At 34.9% G+C, this 22,177-nt stretch overlaps 1 protein-coding gene across 1 annotated transcript in view; it reads left to right on the forward strand.

The window, feature by feature from the left end:
• FBXL17 (F-box and leucine rich repeat protein 17) overlaps window positions 1–22,177 on the forward strand; it is a gene marked incomplete at its 5' end in the record, with an annotated part of 274,284 nt that overhangs the window by 76,086 nt on the left and 176,021 nt on the right. Inside the window, 2 exons of the mRNA XM_039385142.1 lie at window positions 1,221–1,328; window positions 9,502–9,632. Coding sequence (XP_039241076.1) covers window positions 1,221–1,328; window positions 9,502–9,632 — 239 coding nt within the window. The remainder of the gene's footprint in view (window positions 1–1,220; window positions 1,329–9,501; window positions 9,633–22,177) is intronic.

Below are 22,177 nucleotides of genomic sequence, written 5' to 3' on the forward strand. Positions count from 1 at the left end.
CCCCTTCATTTTGACCTGTTCTCATTTTAATTGGGTTCTAAATACACAGTCCTAGAAGGCTTGTGCTTTATTTGGCAGATATACCACAATGAGAATCTTTGCTCAGTGAGAAGTTTTTGCTCTGAGAAAACTGCACTAGGTCTATAACAATATTCAGTAACCCCAAACCAATACAGCTCTAATGTGGTGTTTTATCTGTAAACCCATATCTCCAGGCTGCCTTTTCAAAATTTGTTTTGCCAGAGTCCTCACCAAGGTCAACAGATGCTGCCAGTATGCAGTCAAGTGGCTTGTTGGGCCAGTTGGTTCTGTGGCTAATGGTGATCCACAGCACAGCAGGAATAATGTTCCTCTGTGTATTCACCTGAGGCTCAGTTTTGGACTAGGTATTTCTAAACTTGTTTTGCTTTTCGGTTAAGGTGTCTTAAGTGTAACCATGCCAATATTACATTCTTTCCAAAATTCACAATATGTTGTCCTTTTGAATATTTAGTCTACTTACAAAGCACTACATTTATACAATGGATTGTGGTTTATATTTAATTTATATTATTAAATTTCACAGACAGTCATAAATAACAAGTAATTGTATAAATAAACAAAATCTCAATAATAAACTGGGTAACATCTCCATTCAACTGATAACTTGCAAAGTGGTATATTACTGTGAGATTACCAAGCCTGATGTGAGAAACAGATGTAATATTACCTTTAAGTTAAAATCATCACTCGCTTAAGTTTAGCAAAAATGCTAAAAAAAGGAATGTAAACTTAAGATAGCACACAATTCAAGTTCTTCATAGTCAATGATGGGTATAGCATGAGTGTAAGGATGGCAATAACAAATTCATTAGTATTTGCATGTTTGTATGTAGTTTATGAGAATAGTGGATAGAATGGTCTCTTGGGTTGTTTGCACTTAAACAGGATGACAATAATACTTGACTTTGTGGCCATCCATTTTCTCTTGTCTTGTGCTTCTTTTCCTCCTCTAGGAAGATGATTCCCTTCTGCCAAAAATCTTTCTTCGTGATTTTCATGCACGTATATCCATTCCTATGCATATACAATGTTTTCTCTAAAACACTTGACATAAATAAAAGCAGTGGTAATAATAATAAAAGTATTAATGAGCAGCTTGCAATTAGAAATTGCTTAAACTGTGTAAAGTATGTGCTTATATCACCTATTTAACTGTTACCTGTTTATCTGTTCTGCAGGTGACAGATCAGTCAGTGAAAGCTTTTGCTGAACATTGTCCAGAGCTGCAGTATGTTGGTTTCATGGGTTGCTCTGTTACATCAAAAGGAGTCATTCACCTTACCAACGTGAGTATCATAACTACTTTTAGCTAGTCCTTAGTGTGTTTAACTGTAGCCAAGTCATACGTATCAGTCAGGATAAGTTTATTTGTATGATTTATAACATTGACATGGATAGAAACATGACGCAGTAAATGAACTTTGACTTATTTGAGCAGTCACATTCAGATTTCACTGTGTAAAAACACTGTATCAAAAATATAATCAAAGTGTTATACATTTTCTCAGAAGTAAAATGCCTAATTACAACAGATTCCATTGCAAACAAAACAGAATTCCATAATCAAAGTGCAAAATTCTAATTGCAAGAGATTTGGACAGCAGTGTACATACATTGTATGTATATATTCATCTTCATATTTTAACATAGATAGTTTGACTTATACACATAAGACGAATTATGTCTGTGAGAGCTAACATGAGTGAATCTGCAGAAAATAACGGAACTGTTCAGTAAAATGGATGCCTTGGATGAGGTGGACAAACACCATACTAATTAAAATTTGTAAGTGAAAGTAAATTTAGGGATCATGCAAACATAAAAATGGTTGAAGAGATCTTGAGGTGCCAAGTAGAGAATATATTAAATGAAAAACAGAATATGCCTGAAGAAAATAAAGGTTTTTTGATGCAGCTGTGCAGCTGTCCTATTGTTATACAGAAGCATTCAATATGTCTGTAAAATACTTTTATCATTTTAGGGCTTCTTAGTAGCTGAAGATACAGAACAATTGAAAACATTTTGGAACATATCCAAAAAGAAATAAAGCAGAGAAATTAATTTGCATGGTAAAGTTATAGGACCTCAAAGGACACCATTGGGAAAGGACTCTGTGGACTGAAGTGATGTGTAAAAGGGGTATATATTAGTGGGAGAAAGAAATTATACTATTATTTTCATGTCATATGAAAAGTATCTGTGTATAACTGTAGGTTATATTTATATATACAGCATAAATATAAGGTTTATGCTATATTATATTTCTTAGAAATATAATTTAACATAAGACAGGGTGTGTAGTCTTATGTAGTAGCTTTATTGGAAATTTCCACACAGATCACTTTTCAGCTACATGCTTTGGTTACTGGATTATTCTGGCCTAGATTTATTGAGTATTTAATAGATGTCTTAGCTTTCAACAAAGTGACTTTATAATCCCATTTATTAGATAAAAGTAAAGATCTTTATTTTTCTTATTAACATGTATTTTTCCTTTTCTTATGTTTAATAATAATAAAGTATTAGAAATCCTGATTTACGTGGGAGTGACACTGTTGAATGTAGTCCTTTAGTAAATATTTAGGAGGCCGGTTATACTCTTGGAATGTAATTACTTTCTAAGTAATTGGTGCACACTGGGACTTGAGATGTGGGGATTCCAGTTTCCTTCCCTCAAGCTGTATCTGTACAACTTTCTGTAGGCTATGAATACTGCAAAGGCAGGGATGTGATAACACTGAAAGTTAGGGACTGTTTAATCTGGACAAGAAAAGGTTCAAGAGAACCTTCTTGCAATCTTTCTACTTAAAAGGGACTTATAATAAAGATGGGGACAGGCTTTTTAGTAGGGCCTGTAGGAAACAGTAACATGATCTTTAACTGCTGCATCTGTCTTTTCCAGAATTTATCTGTTGATGACATCATTTTTTGTTCTAACCATCATGTATTTCATGTGGTTAGCTTTGTGTTGAGTACTTAACTTATACTTCGTAACTGTTCAGTAATAATTCCAGTCCCATGTTCCTAGACAGTGTGGAATCTGTTCTTTGTTTTGTATGGCCTACAAGTGTGTCCCGTAAGGCTGTGCTGAGCCAGTTCCTTTCTGTCCTGCTTCCTGTGTGCAAGCTGGAGATAACAGCAATGGCTTTGCTTGTGAAAGTGCTTTGAGGCTGATGCATGTATAAAAATGGAGTGGTTTATTATGACTGTATTTTCCCCCCAGTAATGTTAGCTGTCTTTAAAAATACTAGCACTTGAAAATTCTAAATTACAGTGCTGCTGCACTGCAGAGCTTTTTTAATAGCTAATTGTAGGGAATGGTAGTGAAAATGTTGTATATTTTAGAAAAAGAAGAAACATTCAGGGTTTATTTTCATTATTTTTCTACTGAACCCAATGACAGTCCAAAAAATTTTCTTTTTGAGCAAGACCATGTCACCACATCGGTGCCTTTTTTTCTTGAAGTTGTTATTAGATACAAGAAATGCACCCAAAAGAAATAATAATTACTGGGTAAGATGAGAGGCACTTGCATGTGCATACCCAGGAAGAAAGGGGGAGGAGGAGTGTGTGTATGTGTATATGCAGTTCACAGTTAGACTCACAGTTGAAACCAGTGGTTTGTTCTGATGACCTGAATGTTTCATTTGTCTTTGTAGCTCTAATGTGTGAAACATTGTCACAGAAGATCTGAATGATTTGTACTATGACATCAGAAAAATTAGTCCAGCATTTGTCAACTTTATTTCTCTGAAGGAGGGAAAAACATCTACTGCATGTAGTGTTCTAGTTTGTCTTCTATTTTCAGCACATCCCTACCCACTGCTTTCTTGTTTTATCTTTTTTCTCGCTTGTTTTATTATTTGCTTAGTTTTCCCTGTATGATTTTTTTTTCTTGTTTACTCTCTTCCTTCCCTCCTCACATCCTTGTCTCTCAGGAGCATATTCCTGGTTAATTTTTACTTCACTTCTCCTTTAAGTGTGAAGAGCTGCGCGAATGTGAAAAGTACCTCTGCATGTTAGGTGATTGTGTTGAAAACAGAACAACCAGATGGATAATTTTTATTCATTAACTGAGTGGGAATAAGAAATCTCTATTCTAACTAAAGAAGTGGTGATTTTTTATTTTATATCTCTGACCCCAAATCTGGTGGTATTTTCCTCCCCTGCTGTGGTAATTGCTTCTCAGCAGTTTAACTGTTGCACTTGTAATAGAATTTTAACAGCTGGCATCAGCAAACCTTGACATCTAGATATAATTTTATTATGAAGCCACTTCTTTGGGTTCTTCCTTTGGTTTCTGATATGTATGCAAGAGTAATTGCTGTGTAGCAGTATAACTCTGTCTGTGCTTCTACACCATGTGCTTCTGACAGACTGTCTGGTAAAGTTTATTACAAACATCTAAGTGTGTATGAATCCTTGTACAGAATTTCAAGAGAAAAAAATTCCTAACTTACTCTGCTAATCACCAATGCATGAAGACACTTTATCTAAGAACTATTTTTGGAGTAATGTGATCTTTAATCTTTCTTCATCTCATAGTTGTTACTCGAGAGTCATGTCCGATCCAACTTAGTGATACTTGTTTCTGAGCTGGTGGCCAATATGAAGTCAATCAAAATTCAAATTTATGGAGGAAATACTTAGTGCTCATTCAGTGCACACATTACCAGCTTGACAGATATATAATGATAATCTACACATGACAGGACTGATTTTGCAATAGCCTTGTCTAAACTGGGGTACTGTATGGTCTCCTTCTAGTAACTGATTTGTTTTGACACAAAGTGTTCTGCTTTATGCTCCTTATATTTCAGCATACCCTCTGATCTTAATATCATCAAGCTTTTACCTATGGACATGATTGCTGTTCTTTGTCTGGGTCAAGAGGAAACAGTTTTTTAGTCAGTTTGTATAATGAACTGTATATCACAAGATGGAATATGATTTATTTCAATCTTTTTTTTTTTTTAGAAATACCTACACTTTTCAAAACAAACTTTCTGTTTTGTTTTTTGTAAGTGATGCAAATTAAACTTCAGTGATTATAACACAGGTTTTGATTGTGTATTTCTTACTTAAGCAGTGGGTCCTCAATGTTGTGCAATACTTATGAAATGAAATTAAAATTTGCAGAACACTAAATATGCAGAACACTAAATCTATGGGAAAATAGTCTCCTCTGTAACAATTCAATCATTGTCCAGTTCTTTACATATGATTACTTTTTCAGGATCACAGTATATCTCGATCTTATAGTTCAATTACAGCAGCTCTTCAGTAATGTGGCTTTTTAAAAAGTAGTTTATAGATTCTGTTGACACAATAATAAAAATAATTTGGTTTACAGTTTGTTTTCGAATTGCTGTTTTTAATTTTCTCTGATCATGCATTTACTTTGGGGGGCTTGAGTCAGAGAGCAATTTATTCCCTGAAGGCATGTATACACAGAAAGTGTCAAGAAAATTAAGGTTAATTAAAATTCCGTTAATTGTTTAGTGGTGGCCTTGGCAGTTTCAGGTTTCATTTGGACTTGGGTTTAAAGTTCTTTTCCAACCTAAATGATTCCATGATTCCATCCTATTCTATGATTTTTAAGGTTGCATATCTCTACAGGAATTGTGGAATCATGCAGGGGGGAAAAAAGTGAATACCCATTATATTAGTAATCCCCTAAACAGTAACAGCTAAAAATTCACAGGAGTTGATACACCCACACTGAAAAATTACCTTTGATCACAATGGTAATAGTAATTTTTTATCATCTAAATCATGGCACATATTTTAATATTATAAGTTCCAGTAGTCAAGATAGAAATCTTAGGAGTTCTGTAACATTCAAGCACACAAATATTATGATAGCTTCTGAATCTTTAAATATATCAATGGGCATAAAATTTAACTTAATTGAACCAACAAAAGTATTGAACGAAAAGGATTGTACTATATTTTAAAATATTTGAGATCCAAAAGTAAAGAGTAATATCTTTAAAATAGTATTTAACTTTACATTTGTATTTAAAATATATAAAAATTAAAAAGCTCTGTTTTTCAAACTTCTTTGTCTAAAACCATTTGGTGATTTAAGTGGTTCTTCTGCATCTGTCATTTCCAGTGGAGCAATTCACTCTCAGTACATTTTAACTGGCAGTCTCCTCACGGAGACTTTACCTACTGCTCTATTAATTTCCTGTTAGTAGGACTAAGAGGAGGGAACCAGCTTGTGCTCCCTTCCTATCTCATTCATGTACTTAGACTCCTTCAGTTTTAGACCCACACATTTTTAACACTGAGTCAATAATCAGTAATTTCAGCAAGAATGTGTTTATATGCATCACACAAAATTAGTTTAGATGTTCTTGCTTTCTATTTTGTTATTTTTTGTTTCATATTTTAAGCCCTCTCTACTATTTGCATGCTGTGTTTTATTGTCGCATTAAATATTGCTTGTTCAGTTAAAACATTTTGCCGGATGGAGCTGAGTTCAAAGTTTAAATTCTGCTCATGCTGAACATTCTTTGCAGAGCTATAAAATTAGGAGTTGAAGAAAAGTGTGAATACCTGTAGAAGAGTGGCCCTGAAAATGCTCAGTAAAATGGTATTGCTGCATGAACAAAATTGGTTTTGATAAAAAAAAAGGAGAAACTTTATGCATCCTAGTGGCCTAAGGTTGAGTATTTAAGTCACAGAGTATCCTCGTTCTGTAAAAAAAATTTCTATATGAAGGTGTGCTATTTTAATCTCAAGAATGCACTGAAGATTCAAACATCTGAACTGTCCAATTGTCCAACTGTTGTCCAACTGTCCAACTTCTCCAATCCAGAGAAGTTTGATTTTTAATTTTTTCTTTTTAATATCATACTACTTTTAGCTGTGTTAGAGGTAGAATATAAAATTTATGTATTTTTCTCTTGTAGCATTTTAATAATAGTAGTGATTGCAGCATTGTAGCATTAATCCCTTAAAATTACTTTTTCGATAAAGTATAGGAAATTTGTCATTAAGGTATCTGTCTTTCATTTTAAATGAAGAATGGTTACATACACATTTATAACTATTCTCTGACTGGTAAGAAGATGTAGATACCTCTGACTTAAGTAGGCAAGAGGTATTCTTTTCACCTGTCATATTCAACTGATTCAAATTCATGTGATGAAGGGAATGTTTTCCAGGTCTTGAAAGTCATTCAAACATATGAAATGCCAATAGGGGCTTGTATAGACCAAATTATACTTGTGTATGTATCAATCTGAAGCAGTCTCTTCAAAGACAGTAAGGTTTTCTGGATTGAGTATGTTGTACCTGATGAAAAGAAAAATTAACCTACCAAGTAGGTCAGTTGCCAGGTTTAAAATGAAGGAGTGTGACAGTAAAAAAAGACAAGTGATGGTTGAGCTACTGTATATTTAATATAATGGTGGACTATTATTGGCATGAAGGAAAGAAGCAATGAGGGGATGGTCATTCTCCTGTGGTGGTAAAGAATAAAATCTACTTTGAAAACCCTGTTAATTTGGTCAGTAGGAATTCAGTTTAGGTTTTGAGTCTACCCATGGAGTGCAAAAGTTTTCTTCCCTGGAAATCACAAGTGCTGCATTCATCGTTGAATCACTGAGGCAGATAATATACTGGTGCCTCTTATCTAATTTGAACCCATGTTATTTAGGCACTTTTTGAAGAAGCACTGACCTATCTCCTTGCATTGATTCTTTAATGTAAATTTATGGGTTTTACTCTGTAAGTAATAATAATGACAAGAGAATCACCAGTATTGTCACCTGCTCATAAGAATAGTCTTGTGAAAAAAACGTAAGTGAGAAGATTTTCTACTTGTCTTTGAGGTCTCCTGGTAAATATGTGTTTACTGTCATAGAACATGTTCATTGTTGAGTTGTCCAGCAGGTGTATTTTCTATGTCATAGACATAGGCCACATTATTGCCAACATAGTCTAAAGGCTGAAATATCTAATATGAATAGTGGTAAGAACATGAGGAAAACTAAAGTTGCTGTAAGCTTTGCCTTCTTGTAATTTATGCAGGAAAAAATGACAGATTGGTTGTGAGCCTTTTTTTGGCATATATAAGGTCAGGCCTTTAAAGTTTGTGCTGGAGCAGCATATATGAAATGCAGAGAGGCATAGCTTGTAACAAGTGTGTATTTTACAAACACAGTATCAAACACTATGTGCTCTGCTCCCTAACAGGCCAACAAGATTTTCAGAATTTCAATGGGACTACAGCAAGCACCTCCACAGTATACCTGTGATAGCATCCTAATGATAGAAATATTATTGTCCTACTTTCTGTAGAAATGCCCTGGAGACTTAGAGGTCAGAGTCCTTAATTTTATGCTTGTTCTGCAGAATTTTTGGAAATGCTGTGTAGTTTATCTTCAGCTTTAGTTTGCAGAATATTAAAAACTTCTGGAACAAAACGGCAAGATATCAGTTTCCATAGAAGGCTACCTACAAGTCCTCTCTTTTTCCTTTTCCTTTTTTCTCCCCCCAGCCTTCCACCTGCCCCAAATACATTGACTTAATAATTAGCTACTGAAGTGGACCAATTATATGATCTCAGTTGTATGCCTTTACCTAATCAAATCCTCAGTGACTTAAATCACTGATGAGGATTATTTTTTCTCTCTCACAGGGAAGGTAAATTTAATTAAACTGTCAATATTGCTTAATGCAATTATTTTTCCAGAGTATAATAGAGATTATTTCAGACAGCTTGAAAAGCAAACAGCACTTGGAGGTTATTATGACTAAACTGATACTGCAGAAATCTGTAAAAATTTTCCTCTTTGCACCCGTAGCTCATAAAAGTAGTAAGAGGGTTTCCTTTTGAAGGACATTAGAAAGATTTAAGTAGTAATAAATCAGATTAATCAGTGCATAAATCTTAATCTCATTGTGCTGTCACTCCCAACTTTTGTTGTTCAGAATATCCAAGCTATTATTGATAACTGTGCAGGTGAGACTACAGTATAAATACTGGATTTTCCAGGGAGTTTGTAATATTTACTTAGTTTGAAAGCCTTATACTCTGGGGTCATTGATATCATGCATTTAAATCTAAGCACAAATGTGCTGTTCCCTTCCTTCCGTGCCTTGTTTTTCTTACAGTTAAATGGATTGATATTTTACCTTGGTATCTTACACTCCATATATGTAAGAAGAGGAAAGCCTAGGCCCTTATTATAGGTGTATTGGACCATGAGAGAGAGTTTCTGGATTTCATGTAGTAACTTAGTGCTTGAATTCCAAGGTTGCTAAAGTTTGATTCTGTGAATACCTCTGATATGTTCGCTTTGTGTGAAAAATATAGTAATCATATCTTTCTTGGCTAGCTTGCACATATTGGGCTTGATTCCCAGAAGTTTGGCAGTTTTTTACAATGGTTATTTATGTCAATGAATTTCAGATTGTTTCTTTCTGTCGTATTTGTCTCCACAGCTGAGAAATCTGTCAAGCTTGGACCTGCGTCATATCACAGAACTGGACAATGAAACGGTGATGGAAATAGTAAAAAGATGCAAAAACCTTAATTCTCTCAATCTGTGTCTGAACTGGATCATTAATGACAGGTAACATCAGTATAGTATCCAAAACCGGTATAATGCAAATTTGACTAGTTGTATTAGTTTAGAATAATTCCTGATGGCTTGGGGGTTGGAGGAGGTCAATTAAAGCAAGCAGTGTTTTCTTAGTGCTTGTTCTTACTTGTTTGGGGTAAATTGTTTAGATCTGTGGTTTACAGTGTTTGCCGATTTCTGTGGTGGAGAAAAGTTTAGTCGTGATTGGATGGCAGCACTAATCTTTTTCATGTAGATTTCAGGAGAATGTGCTCTGTACCATGTGTGATTGAAATGTTTAGTTGCTATTATGACTAGGATTTAAGCAGATTGATAGGCACACAAACAATGAAACATATTTGACTGCATAAATAAAAATAACTGCTTGTGAGTTAAATACTGAAATTCCTATATTTTTGAAAAACCACGAGGTCTTGGGGTTTTTTTGCAAAGAGCTCCAGAATGAGGCTGGAAGAATAACTGGATTAGTACCTTGGTCTTTTTCTTTTGACCAGAATACCTCCTGTCCTGCTGTATTCTGCTTTTGATCAACTAATTTATTTTAACATTAAGTAAATGCACACAGATGTTGTACAGTTCAGATGAAAAATGAAAAATACTGAGAACTTTAAAAATGAACATTTTCCTTTAAAACGAGAACTTTGAGCAAAGCAAGTACCTGAGGGTGCACAAATTGGTTTATTATAATTGGTACTTTAAACAAATGGAAAGAGACACTTTTAACAGAGACAGGTTCTAAAACAGTTTCATATAAACCAGAATAATGTATTCCAGCAATTGTACTTCTTTCCCATGATTACTTTTTTTTTTAAAATAAGATACACTTTCAAGGTTTTCGTAAGTCTTTGAGGATGTACTGAAGTGTGGATGAGCTCAGACTTTGGTGAAAATGTAGTGTTGTATAAGTACTAAAATTGCAGTGTATTGAATGGGAAGTATCTCTAAACTTTTACCTTAACTCTCTTAGCCTTTGAGACAGTTTTTTTGTTTTTGTCAGTTTAGGTCAGACCTTTAATGTAATGTCACTGATTTTGAAGCAGTTCCTTGTCTCAGATCAGTCTGTCAGTAGGGCCTCATTTTTATATGTAGAATAAGGACACTGTAGTGGAAAATTTCAGGATAAGCTGGAAAAAATAATGAGAATAAAAATGCGAATTTAAAAGACAAGCTGTTTTGGGGATTTAATTAAAGTACTTAGAAATACATACCTGTCTGCATTAATGTTTTGAATATGGCAATTTGATAAGTATGATCCAAACTGCTGTCAAACTGTTCTTGAAAATACTTTACTAGGATTACTAGAATAATAAGTATATATTTTAATTCTGTTCATATTACTGTAAAACTTTATCCGAGTATGAATTCTAAATATAAGAATTATGAAGCTTAGCAAGAAAAGGAAACCCTTTCCAGCAATGACAGATAACCTGCTTCTGTGTGTGACTTTTAGATTGTTGACTTTAGCTTTAGCTTTTTCTATTTTATGTTTATTTCTGATCGTACTTGTCAGTCCTTTTTTCAACAATTTAAGTTTGGCTATTTGAAGGAGCTTCTAGCCAAAAGCAAATAGTTTAGAAAATAATGCATAAACAGTAATTTGACAGGTCAGATTTTTTCCCTGTTTTACAAGTAGCATGAAACTCCAGATACTAGTCTTAACTGAATAAAGTAGTTTTCTCTGCTCCTCCTAAATGCTCAATTAAGAATTGCTGAAAATTATGTAAAGGGAATATGATGCAACCACAGGGGTCTATTGAAGTAAACAGCAGTTCAGCAGAATATTTTGAGCATATTCACTTTGAGAATATAAATGATCCTTCAGAAGTTCACAGGACTGTTCAAGTGCTTATCTTGGGTAAAATGCAAGTTAATTTTAACTAAGGAAATGAATTTATTAATTATTTAGGATCAACTTTTTTTTTTTTTTTTTTTTTTAAATTTGATGCTATTTGGTGGCTCCAAGTCAGAGGAGATTCTGCATCTTGATTATTGAGGAAACCTTTTGTTTGTCATTGCTTCCAATACATGTGGGATAGTAGCAGTCTAATGTTTTTCCTGACTATTGGATTTAAAATAGAGATCACCACCTTCCCCCCACCCCCATTATCAAGCATGTTCACTTGTGAGATCCAGCTACATAGGACTTGTATTGGAGATCTTCCCAGACTTAATAGGATGCTTTTTTGTTCACTCTGTAAGACTAGATGGGGCTTCTTTTAAGCCTTGGAAAACTGTTATTCTCCATTTCTTTGTGCAGAATACCAAGGGTGAAAGAAAACTATAAAGTTTCAAAATACTGATATAACTTAAAGGTGCATCTGTGAAGTGTTTCTTAAAGGCAGTTGATTATTGGTTGGTTTTACAACAGAAGTCACTGGTTTTAAAACTTTATTTTAGATTTCATTATTATTATTATGTCTAGAAATCCATTAAAATTCTTTCCATAAGCAATGCTGTGACCTTGGAACACTTACAGCCCTCTCTTGCCTGTGACATGGTGTTAGAGCTAATGCTGTGATCATTACATTTCTTCTTAAATAACTGACACTTTCAGAGTGTAAGATCTCTGCATGGTAGGCACTTGCTAAGATTTTTGGTGCTGTGGTTCTTTTGCACATGCAAGAGTTAATGAGAACTGTTATTTCTCTGTTTTGATAAAAGCTCTTTTTTTGTTTTGGAAGTACATCTAAAAAGCTTATGTGTGGCAGTAAAAAATAATTTATTTTTACCTAAGGCAAAAAATATGTTCAGTATGTTCAGTTGAGATACTCTTGACATTAGTTTTAAAATGAAAGAAAAAGAGGTCACTTGTAATAACTTGTATAAAAGTTTCTAAAAGTTGACAGTTAAGAGTAGAAAAAGACCTATTGAAGTAATCTAAGGTAATGATTTCCTCTGTAAGTATTACAGCTCACTCAAAAGCTTTTTTTACTATTTATCATGTTGGTTAAGGTTATTATAAGAACAGTCTTACTTCTTCTTTCAAATATGAACAAAGCCAAACTTCCAAATTCTTTTCATATATCAAGTCTTTTCAATTGGAAAGGATTGAGCTCTCTGTATATGGTGAGGTGAAAAATATACTCTGAAGCTTGCCTTAAGTAACCTTATCACCTTGAAGTTGTTTTTATGGTCACTGCCCGTGTTCTTTTGAATTTCAATTGATGCAATAAAAATAGAACATCTAGAAATAAGTCTTATGGGGGATTCAGGAAATGCAGTATGATGTGCTGGCAGTTTTCAGGGATGTGTGATTTTTTTAATAGTTTGAGAAACATCTGCTATATATTATATCCATAATGAGCAGGGATCAAACAGCAGATAATCTAACTTTTTTGTGAATCTCATCACTGTGGGCTTGAAGTTGCAATTTACTTCAATGTCTACATTACATAATTCACCTAGAAATAGACATTTAAAAGCTGTGCAGTGACTGTGAAGTCTTTAGAGTATTTCTGCTTGATTCAACCATCTTCTTACTAAAACATTCCCCTAGTGTAATATTTGTGTAGGGGATGTTTGCCAGTGCCTTTCTGTGGTTCTTCTAAGGAACATCATGGTGCAGGGAATAATGCAGATAAGGTAAGGAACTTTGTCTACAGCTACAGTGAGATTTTTTGGTGCCATGGCACTGCCAGTTGCTCAGGATGAAATAACACGTACAGTACAAAATTATTAATTGATTTTGCAGTCAGAGGACAATATTTTCCCAACCATTGAAGAACTTTTTGGTCCTTTCTCTGTAGGTGGTGCCAAATGTTCTTATTATAATGTCTCAAGAGAGTTGTATTTTCTAGTATAATTTATTGCACACATTGTAGGTGACTTTGGTAGCAGGTGCTGAGATTTGCAGAGCATCTGGTGGTTGTTGAGAGTAAGCTATGGTTGTGTCATGGAGGCAGATATGCAGTATCTCCATGGAACAGTAAAACAGGGAGCAGTGTTGCTCAATGACCTTGCAGTGGTGTCACTTCCCACCGTCAGACTTCTGATCAGTGATGTGTGGGAAGAGAAGCATCACTATGCACTTCCCCAAACTTTCAGCACAGATGGAAAACCTGGATTTGGTCCCATTATTCCATTTCTGAGAAAACTGCTGTTCCTCTTTTGTGCTTCTATGAAAACTCACTGTGGATAAGCTGGAGTAAGTGGTGTAATGGGACAGTCTATCCATACCGTAATAATTGAGATTTGTTGCTGAGGATTGTGGTTCGATTCCAAGACAGAGGAACTTGAAAATAAAGACATTTCACAAGGAGAGTAGTCAGAAAGTCAATATATGGAAGAAATTCAGTGGAAGCATGGTAATGGTTTGAAGCCAGACCATAAGCCTGAAAACCAAACTGTTTGCACAGGAGCAGAGTCTGGAGAAAGGAGAATTTGCCTTTGCAGAGTCTCCATGTGCTTTATTCTACAGAGTCACTAATGCAGCATCAGTTTCTCAGGATTGGTTATCATACTTGTTGACATAGAGCATATTGGAGTTCCTACACTAGTAGTTAGCAGAGTAAATTGTTAACATGGTCTTCTCTACAGTAGAGGTCTTTAAAATTTTGTGTTGACTGCCTACCATGAGTTAATGTAAACCCCTGTAAGCAGCAGGGAGAATCTGCTGTGACCTGGGTATGTTGTGGGTGGAGGATACAATGCTGAAGATGGTCTCAGCAGGTGATTAATCCCAGAAGTACTGATGTATGTGAATGCCCCAACATTTCAGTAGCAGACATGGGCATCAAAATAGTAGCTCAGTTCCTACAGCGTGTTTTTAATAAAATGCAAGGTTAGTGAATACTAGGATTGTTTTCTCAAAAAATAATAGAATTAACTTTCTCTTCCTGAAATTGAAAGTTTCTGTATATTTGATGTGAAGATTATTTTAATAAAAATTGCATTTAAAACAAAAACTGTGAAGCTTTCAGCTTGCCTATATTTTTGCTTAAGCAAGAATGTCCATTTCAACTGTGGGGACTAGAAATACTAATATAGCATCTTAGCATTCATCACCTTAATTCTGACAGAAGTGGGAATGTGCTTCAGGAGCACTGATACTTCTGTAACTTTGTATAATCTGGATTTTTGGATATAGTAGAGTCTTCCAGAAAAGTAACTGTAATTTTGTATGATGTTTGTCGTGAATCATTCTAGGTGAATGCTAGCATTTCTTAATTCTAATTTAATTTCATCTGTTCAATGTTATCTGAAAGATGATCTCCTTTGAGTTCTCTGCATATTTATCAGATATTTAGTCAGCTAGATTAAAAACTTGAACTCCATAAAAACTTATATAATGTAACACAGATCAATTTTACTTTTAAAATTACTTACTCTTTTGAATGTCATACTTTTTAATTAAATTTAGAAGAAAATTTGCTTCACCCTGCAGATGTGTTTTGTAAAATGATTTGAGACTGACTGTCATGTTTTTTTCAAGTTCAGAACAAAGCATAGAAGTTGGACAAAGAACTCACTTAAGCATGCCAATTTTCTATATCTACTTTAAATTCTAATCTTGTATTCCCTTATTTTTTAAGTGATTATGAAGAAAAGAAAAAAAAAGGGAAAAAAACCCCAAACTTTTGTGATTAGTCCAAAGTAGTGGGTTAATATGAGATGAGGCCGCCACTGGGGAAGAGCATGAGGAGGAAGGAGAAACAGAAACAAAGCGTTATGAACTGATTGCAGTCCACATAGCCCATGCCCTGCGCTCTTTGAGGGGAAGAGGTAAAAAGTTGGGGGCAGACTTTGCCTACGAAAAGCAGCTGAGGTGTTGTTAAATTTGTTCCTATTTCTCATTATCCTGCTCTAATTGGCAATTAGATTAGTTTCTTAAATTTAATCTGTTTTGCACATGATTGTGACTGCTGAGTGACTTAATCCTTATTTTGACCACAAGCCTTTTTCATCTTATTTTCTTCCCCTGTCCTACTCAGGAGGGTGACTGAGAAGTGGCTTAGTGGGCGCCTGGCAGCCATGCAAAGTTATCTCACGACACCTTTCCACAGGCTGCTCTCCTTCACTAACTGCTCTAGTGTATGTCTTTTTCATGGCCTGCAGTTCTTTAAGAACTGCTCCAATGAGATGGGATACAGTTCATAAAGAACAGATTGCTCCAAGCATGGATCCTCTACAGGTCATGATTTCTGTGATTCTTCTTTGTTACTTGTCAGTCCAGACTTCAAGTGTCTGGAAAAAAAATGGGGTATGATTCAAAACGTATCTCAGCAGTTATCCCCAGATCACTAACCTTATCAGAGTTAGTAGTCCTCTCTAGTCCTTTCAGCTTCTAGTTATGTGCCCTGAACCCACATAAAGGCTTCTGGGAACAATTTCTTCAGCATTGTTATCAAATAAATTAATTTTTACAAATGTTTGATTAGAACAGATCACGCTCATGCTGCCTGCAGACTTTAACCAATGATAAAAATCAGAATGCATTTTATATAGTTAAGTGTAACTTTCCATTTATTGAGGTTTTAGCCTGCTAATTCTACTTATCTCTAAGACTGGATAAACAGTTTTTTAGGAATCATATTCTGGTGGAAATGGATGTTATCAGAGAGAGTAAAACTTTCAAGCTCTTGTCATGATTTGCTATGCTTTTATCTTTCTTTACATACTTGAAAAATGGGTAAACTAGTCCACTGTTGTCACAGTGCTGAAGTGTATGATAAATGAAGCTCTGTAAATAGTGAAAATATGAGGAGGTTGATTAAGTCTGACAATTCTCATGTAAAAAACTCAAGATGATAAATATCTCTTGCGATTAGTTGTTAATTTAGTGCAAGGGACTAGCATCAGCCTAAACAATTTTATGAGTTGTGGCATAAAAAGAAATTCAGGAAGATAGGTATGCACTTGTTTAAACCAAAGGAGAAACTTCTTAGACTTGGTTGCTAATAATTAAAAATGGCAGATTTGACACAAAATATGGCTTGATGATTTTCTGTATGACATTCCTTACAGAAATTAAGGAAGTGCAACGTTCTCTGAAGACACAGAAATGACAGTGTGTTATAAATCTGATTCCTTAGTGCATCATGAAAACTGAAAGGTTTTGTGTATATATAATTTCTTTACAAAAATATTTGAAGTGTTATAATTTAAAGTAGTAGAGAAAAATAAAAAAATCTGACATACTAAAGCTCAGAAAAGAAGATACAGTTTTTATTGTAATTACCAGTGCATTCTGAGGTTGTAACCTATAATTCACCATGCAGTCAGAATAGACATAGTACCTGAAAAGTGAGAGAAAGAAGAATGGCTGTCTTAGTGATTTACTGCCCTGACTGTATTGTTTAGAGTCTGTCAGTATATCCATTATAAATACCATTTGAAAGGAACATAACCATGTTCTAAATTTGCTTTAGGCTGTTTCTTGCTGCATGGGTTATAAGCTCAAAATTAAACAATTTTGCAATTGTTTAGTGTTTGGGTTTTTTGTTTGTTTGTTTTGTGGGTTTGTTTTTTTGGGGGGGTTGTGTGTATTTGGTTGCTTTGGGTTTTTGTTTCTTCTGGTTTTTTTGGTGTTTTGGTTTGGGGTTTTTTTTGTGGGGATGAGCATAAGGCTCATATTACTGGTGGGATCATGCCATCATGTAAACAGGAAATGTGTCAGATGCTGCATGCTGATTGTCTTCAATTCTGATCAGGTTAACTTAGTAATCTTCACCTTCTTCTTTTGTTAAAACCAAAGAAGGCTGGTATATGCTGAATTTGTCATGATGTTAAATGTAGTTATTTTTTGTGTTGACAATTCAAGATTAACCAGTAAGTACTGACATGTAAAGGATATAGAAATTTAATGTACCTTTGAGGAGTTGTAGTCAACTTGAAGAGTAAGATGGTGCTGAAATGGAAGTTTAACTGGCAGAATGAATAATTAGGTAGTTTTGAAAGTGGCAGTAGTAATGTAATGAGGAAAATAAGCAGTAACTTGAAGTGGTGATGCCTGTAGGGTATAGTAAATGAAAAACAGGTGAGCAACACAAAATAAAAATGTTTAAAAATGCTAAATTGTGTCTTACGTTTGAAGTCTTATTGACTTCTATTCATACCCAGTGCTTGTGATATACTGTTTTTCAGAGCCATGATGAAATGGTCTGAGACTTCCCTCAGTCCATGTGTCTAGCTTTTAGTCTCATGGAGTAAGGAAGACACTCCCACCTCCATGTGCCTGAAGGAACTCAGGTGCCTTGTCCAGGTAACCTTCAGAAGGGCAGACTGTTCCAGGCCTCACAATTCTACAGACACACAGAAGACAGGAACATCCTGCCTGCTTGTTAAATAAAGCCTGAATTTTTCACTGCAAGAACTTTTATAATCTATAGTGTGTTCTCTGCCATTCTGCCACACCAGCATTGCTGTGTCCGTTTTTGGGCTCCCCAGTACAAGCAAGACATGGACATACTGGATAGAGCCTTGCAAAGAACCATAAATAAGATGAAGGCACTTGAGCAGCTGTGAGGACAGGCTGACAGAGCTGGGGCTGTTCAACCTGGAGAACAGAAGGTTCGGGGACACCTTGTCCGTGTATGTAAACACATGAAGTGAGGGTGCAAAGAGGACAGAGTCAGGCTCTTTCCTGTGGTGCCCTGTAACAGGACCAGAGGCACACACTGAAACACAGTAGGTTTTCTCTGAACATCAGGAAGTGCTTTTTCACTTTGAGGATGACCAAACTCTGGTTGCCCAGAGAGGCTGTGGAGTCTTTCCTGTGGAGTCTTTCTCCTTAGAGAAAAGGGTTCTAGGTGCTTGAGCAGGAGGTTGAATTAGATGATCTCCAACCTCATCCATTGTGTGACTGTCATACTAACACTTCATGTTAGCGATAGTTTGTGTTTTGATTGTTGAGATGAATGGAGGTAGGGTAAGTGAGCTTCAGCATAGCAGCTCCTTGCTTGCTCCTGATTTTTCAGTTTGTCATGGCATGTTTGGACAGACCATTATCTCCTGATTCTGGAAAATGTCAAGGAGGTCCTAAAGAAGGTCCTTAAAGAATGTGAGATATATTGGTATCAACATCATTGATGTTATTGCTTATAGTGAAGAGCAAGAAAAATTTAGTTTCTGCTCTCATTCTTGCCATTTCTCTCCAGTACCAATTACTTCTTCCTACTCTGTTTTATTTCTTGTCTTTGCTTTCCCTCCCCTTCGGATTTCATCTAATAAAATCTTAATTTATCTAGCCTGTGGCATTTAGCAGATGGTTGTGAGCCTGTGGTAGTGGGAGAGTTAAGAGCAATTGCAAATGTTGTGCATCGTAACAACTTTGCCAAGTTGCAGTCAATTCACTTTGTGGTCTGTAGTCTGCTCTCATATAGCTCAATTGAAAACATTGCTTCCAAAAGCAGTGATTGTTTTCTTTGTGTGTTGTCATCTCTCCTCCCCCACCCCTGCAACACTTTCCATAGTGTGAGAGAAAGCGAGAATAAACAGGACTTTATACCCTGTTTCTAGAGGATAATGTTAAAATAAAACTAATTTGCCAGCACTTGGTACTTTGTGTTTCAAATTTTCATACTTTTTTCTCAATTGCTTTAAAACATTTTTATAGGCAGTTGTTGCCATTTGTATGATCAGTCATTATTTCTAATGAAAATCCCATCTGTGTTGAACTGTTCAGTTTTACACAGGCAAAGAGCCGCCTTTGCTTTCCTAGATCTGTTTAGTTCTGTACAGTAGCACTTGTTTCCTTTTAGAAAAAGAAATTATGTTACCTAATAACATGCTGGATTTACCAAGACCTACCAGCTTGTCATTAATAAAGGCCTTCATCTTCAATGAAACGTATGAATAATAAATGAAAAGTTCTCCTAATAAAAAGTGTCTTCTGGAGGAATGACACTGCCAGTTCCTTCTTAAGTTTCCTGCAATTAGAAGGAAGGCAAGCTGCAGTGAAATATTAACCTAGTAAAATTTTTCTTCACCTTTAGGAAAAGAGTTTTCACAAGTAGAAATTACAAGTCATTAATGATTAATATTTTAATTCTGTTTCTATAGGATGAACTAATGTACTTTTAAATGAACATTCTCTAGAAATCAGTAAAATAACAAGCCATACCTGATACATCTGGCTTCACACAAAAACTGTTATAGGAGATTAGTGGAATTAAAGTTTTGGACTGTTTTTAATTTTATTTATCTTTAGTTATTTTTCCTTCAAAAATAATTTATTTTGAAGTTTATGATTTTGCTTTACTTTTTCATTTTTTTATGCAAATGCACACATATAAATATAATGTAGTGTGTATGTAGCAAAGAGAACTGTGAACATCATATGATGTGTTTTCTGGGTGCGTGCTAAGAAATTTTTGAATATGTGTAGGCATGCTAAAGGTGTTGAATAAATAACTGCTTCCTATTTAGAGAATAGTCCAGATAAGAGTTACATCTAGGTAAGTTTCTAAATCTGAGTTAATATAATTTGTTTGCTTCAGGAGTAACTTATCAGGCAGTAGTGTTTTTTTTTAGTTGAAACCACACTATGTTTCAGTCAGACTTTACCAAGGGTTAGTCCTGCTAAACTTTATGAGTCAAAACCTGAGGCTGGATGCAGCATCTAAAAAACCTAGGTGCAGGAAAGATTTAATCAATTTGCTGCTTGTGGATCCTGCCCAGTGCAGAGTAGAACAGAACTCAAAGGCTTATTTTTGTGTCCACCTGCAATTGAACAACGGGAATTAATTTATAAACTGAATTTCAAACTCAGAGATGTGTACAGTGGATTATCTGTGAATTGTTCTCCCCTTCTCTGTTTCTTTCCTGCTCCAGATTACTATTAACTAAACTTTATTAGGAGTTATGCAGTTCTGCCAAGGCATCTTGCTAAGCTCCTTGAAAGTCCTTTTCAATGCTACTGAAGTCACAGAGTTTATTTAAAGCTGGAAAATCACGCATACAAAAGGTAAAAAAAAAAATAAATCCGGCCATACTGGATTGGAAGAAGAGCTTTGATTTGCAAAATACTAACAGACAAACAGCCTTTTATGGTCCTCAGTTAAGAATATGTTTGGTATATAATAAAAAATATATTCATTCAGGCATACCTTCAGTATGTTTATAAATTATACATTAATTGACCTAGAATCTAAGAAACCTAATTTTGAATGGTTTTGATTACTGTCACTGAGAAGATACTCACTGGTTGAAGTATTTGTCTCCTTACTAGAATCAAGTCATGAAGTCTAGGTATCATTCTATTGCTTAAGTTGCTTTTCCATGCTAATCTTGGAAAGTATCTGCCAACAAGGCACAATAATATGCTTGTTATGCTTAAAAGTGTATAAAATGCTACTGAGCAACGCCTGTCAGATGGCATTCAAATATTCATGCAGTCTTCAGATACAGAAAATACTTACATACTCAGAAAAAAATAATTAAAAGCAGAAGGTCTTACCCTCAGAATCATATAGCTCTATTTTTTACAATCTGTGTATTTCTTTTGGCTGATATTTTACAGTGGCTTCTTATAAAACACATCTGTATGCAGTGGTGCTGACTTCTTTTAAAGTGATCCTGTAAATTTTGACAAATGTAGACTGTGATGAGAGAATGCCTTTCCTCAAGCGTGTTTTGTTATACTTGCATTTTAAAAGCTGCAGAAAAACTAAAAGCATTAAATAATTTTGGTTAAAAATTAAGATCATTAGTAGTGTATTAAGACTATAATTTTATGTTTACTGATGTATGACACAACTAAAAATAGGTTTTATAGATTGTGTGAATCTGTAGTCATTTAGACTCTTATATAAACACAGGTAAATTCAGTTTCTGGCTTCTAACGTTTAAAACTTTAATAGAACGGAAATGTAGTTGATCATTTAGACTTTAAAGAAAGTGTTTTTCTAAACTGTATTGCAAACTGTAGTCCCATTACTACTTTCGGAAATATCAATTAACTATTAGCCAGCAGAATTTGGCTTAGAAAATTTGTGTCATCTTTTAGCATTTCAACGGGGCAAAAAGGAAAAGTGCGTGTACAAGCTTTCATCTATTAATTGTCTTCTGGACTGGGAGGTGGTGTCTGGAATTTTAAATGATACTGAACTCTCCTGGGCAACCAGAAAAAAAGGAAAATACATTCCGCATAAGATAGTTGTGCTCACTGGTTTCCATTTGGACTGTGCTCCTGCCTGTTTCTGGTCTCTTTGTTGCTGACAGTTGCAACAGAGCTTACAATGTTTGTTGTATCTTGGAGCTGACTGTAATGAACATTCCTGATTTTACATAATGGCAACAGTAGCTCAGAAATTTCAGGTTATCTTCAGCCCTCAGTTAATCATTAAACTGCAAAAATCTGTTCTGTTTTAGAATACTGTAAACTTTGTTGGTTTGGTTTTGTTTTTAAACTTAGCATTCAGAATTTAAAAAAAGAGAATTGAAAAACAGCTAAAAACTAGGTTTTCTAGTAATATCTTACTTACATATCTCTTTACCTGTAATGATAAACAATTGTCTTAAACATGTGCTCTCAGCAAAAAAAAAAAAAGATTCCTACTATGAGGAGTTTCTTGTGTTATTCTCTTCTAAAAAAATGT

This window comes from Pipra filicauda, unplaced genomic scaffold (assembly GCF_003945595.2).
Source record: "Pipra filicauda isolate LSUMZ 115617 unplaced genomic scaffold, ASM394559v2 scaffold399_size640512_pilon, whole genome shotgun sequence".
NCBI classification, from domain to species: Eukaryota; Metazoa; Chordata; class Aves; order Passeriformes; family Pipridae; genus Pipra; species Pipra filicauda.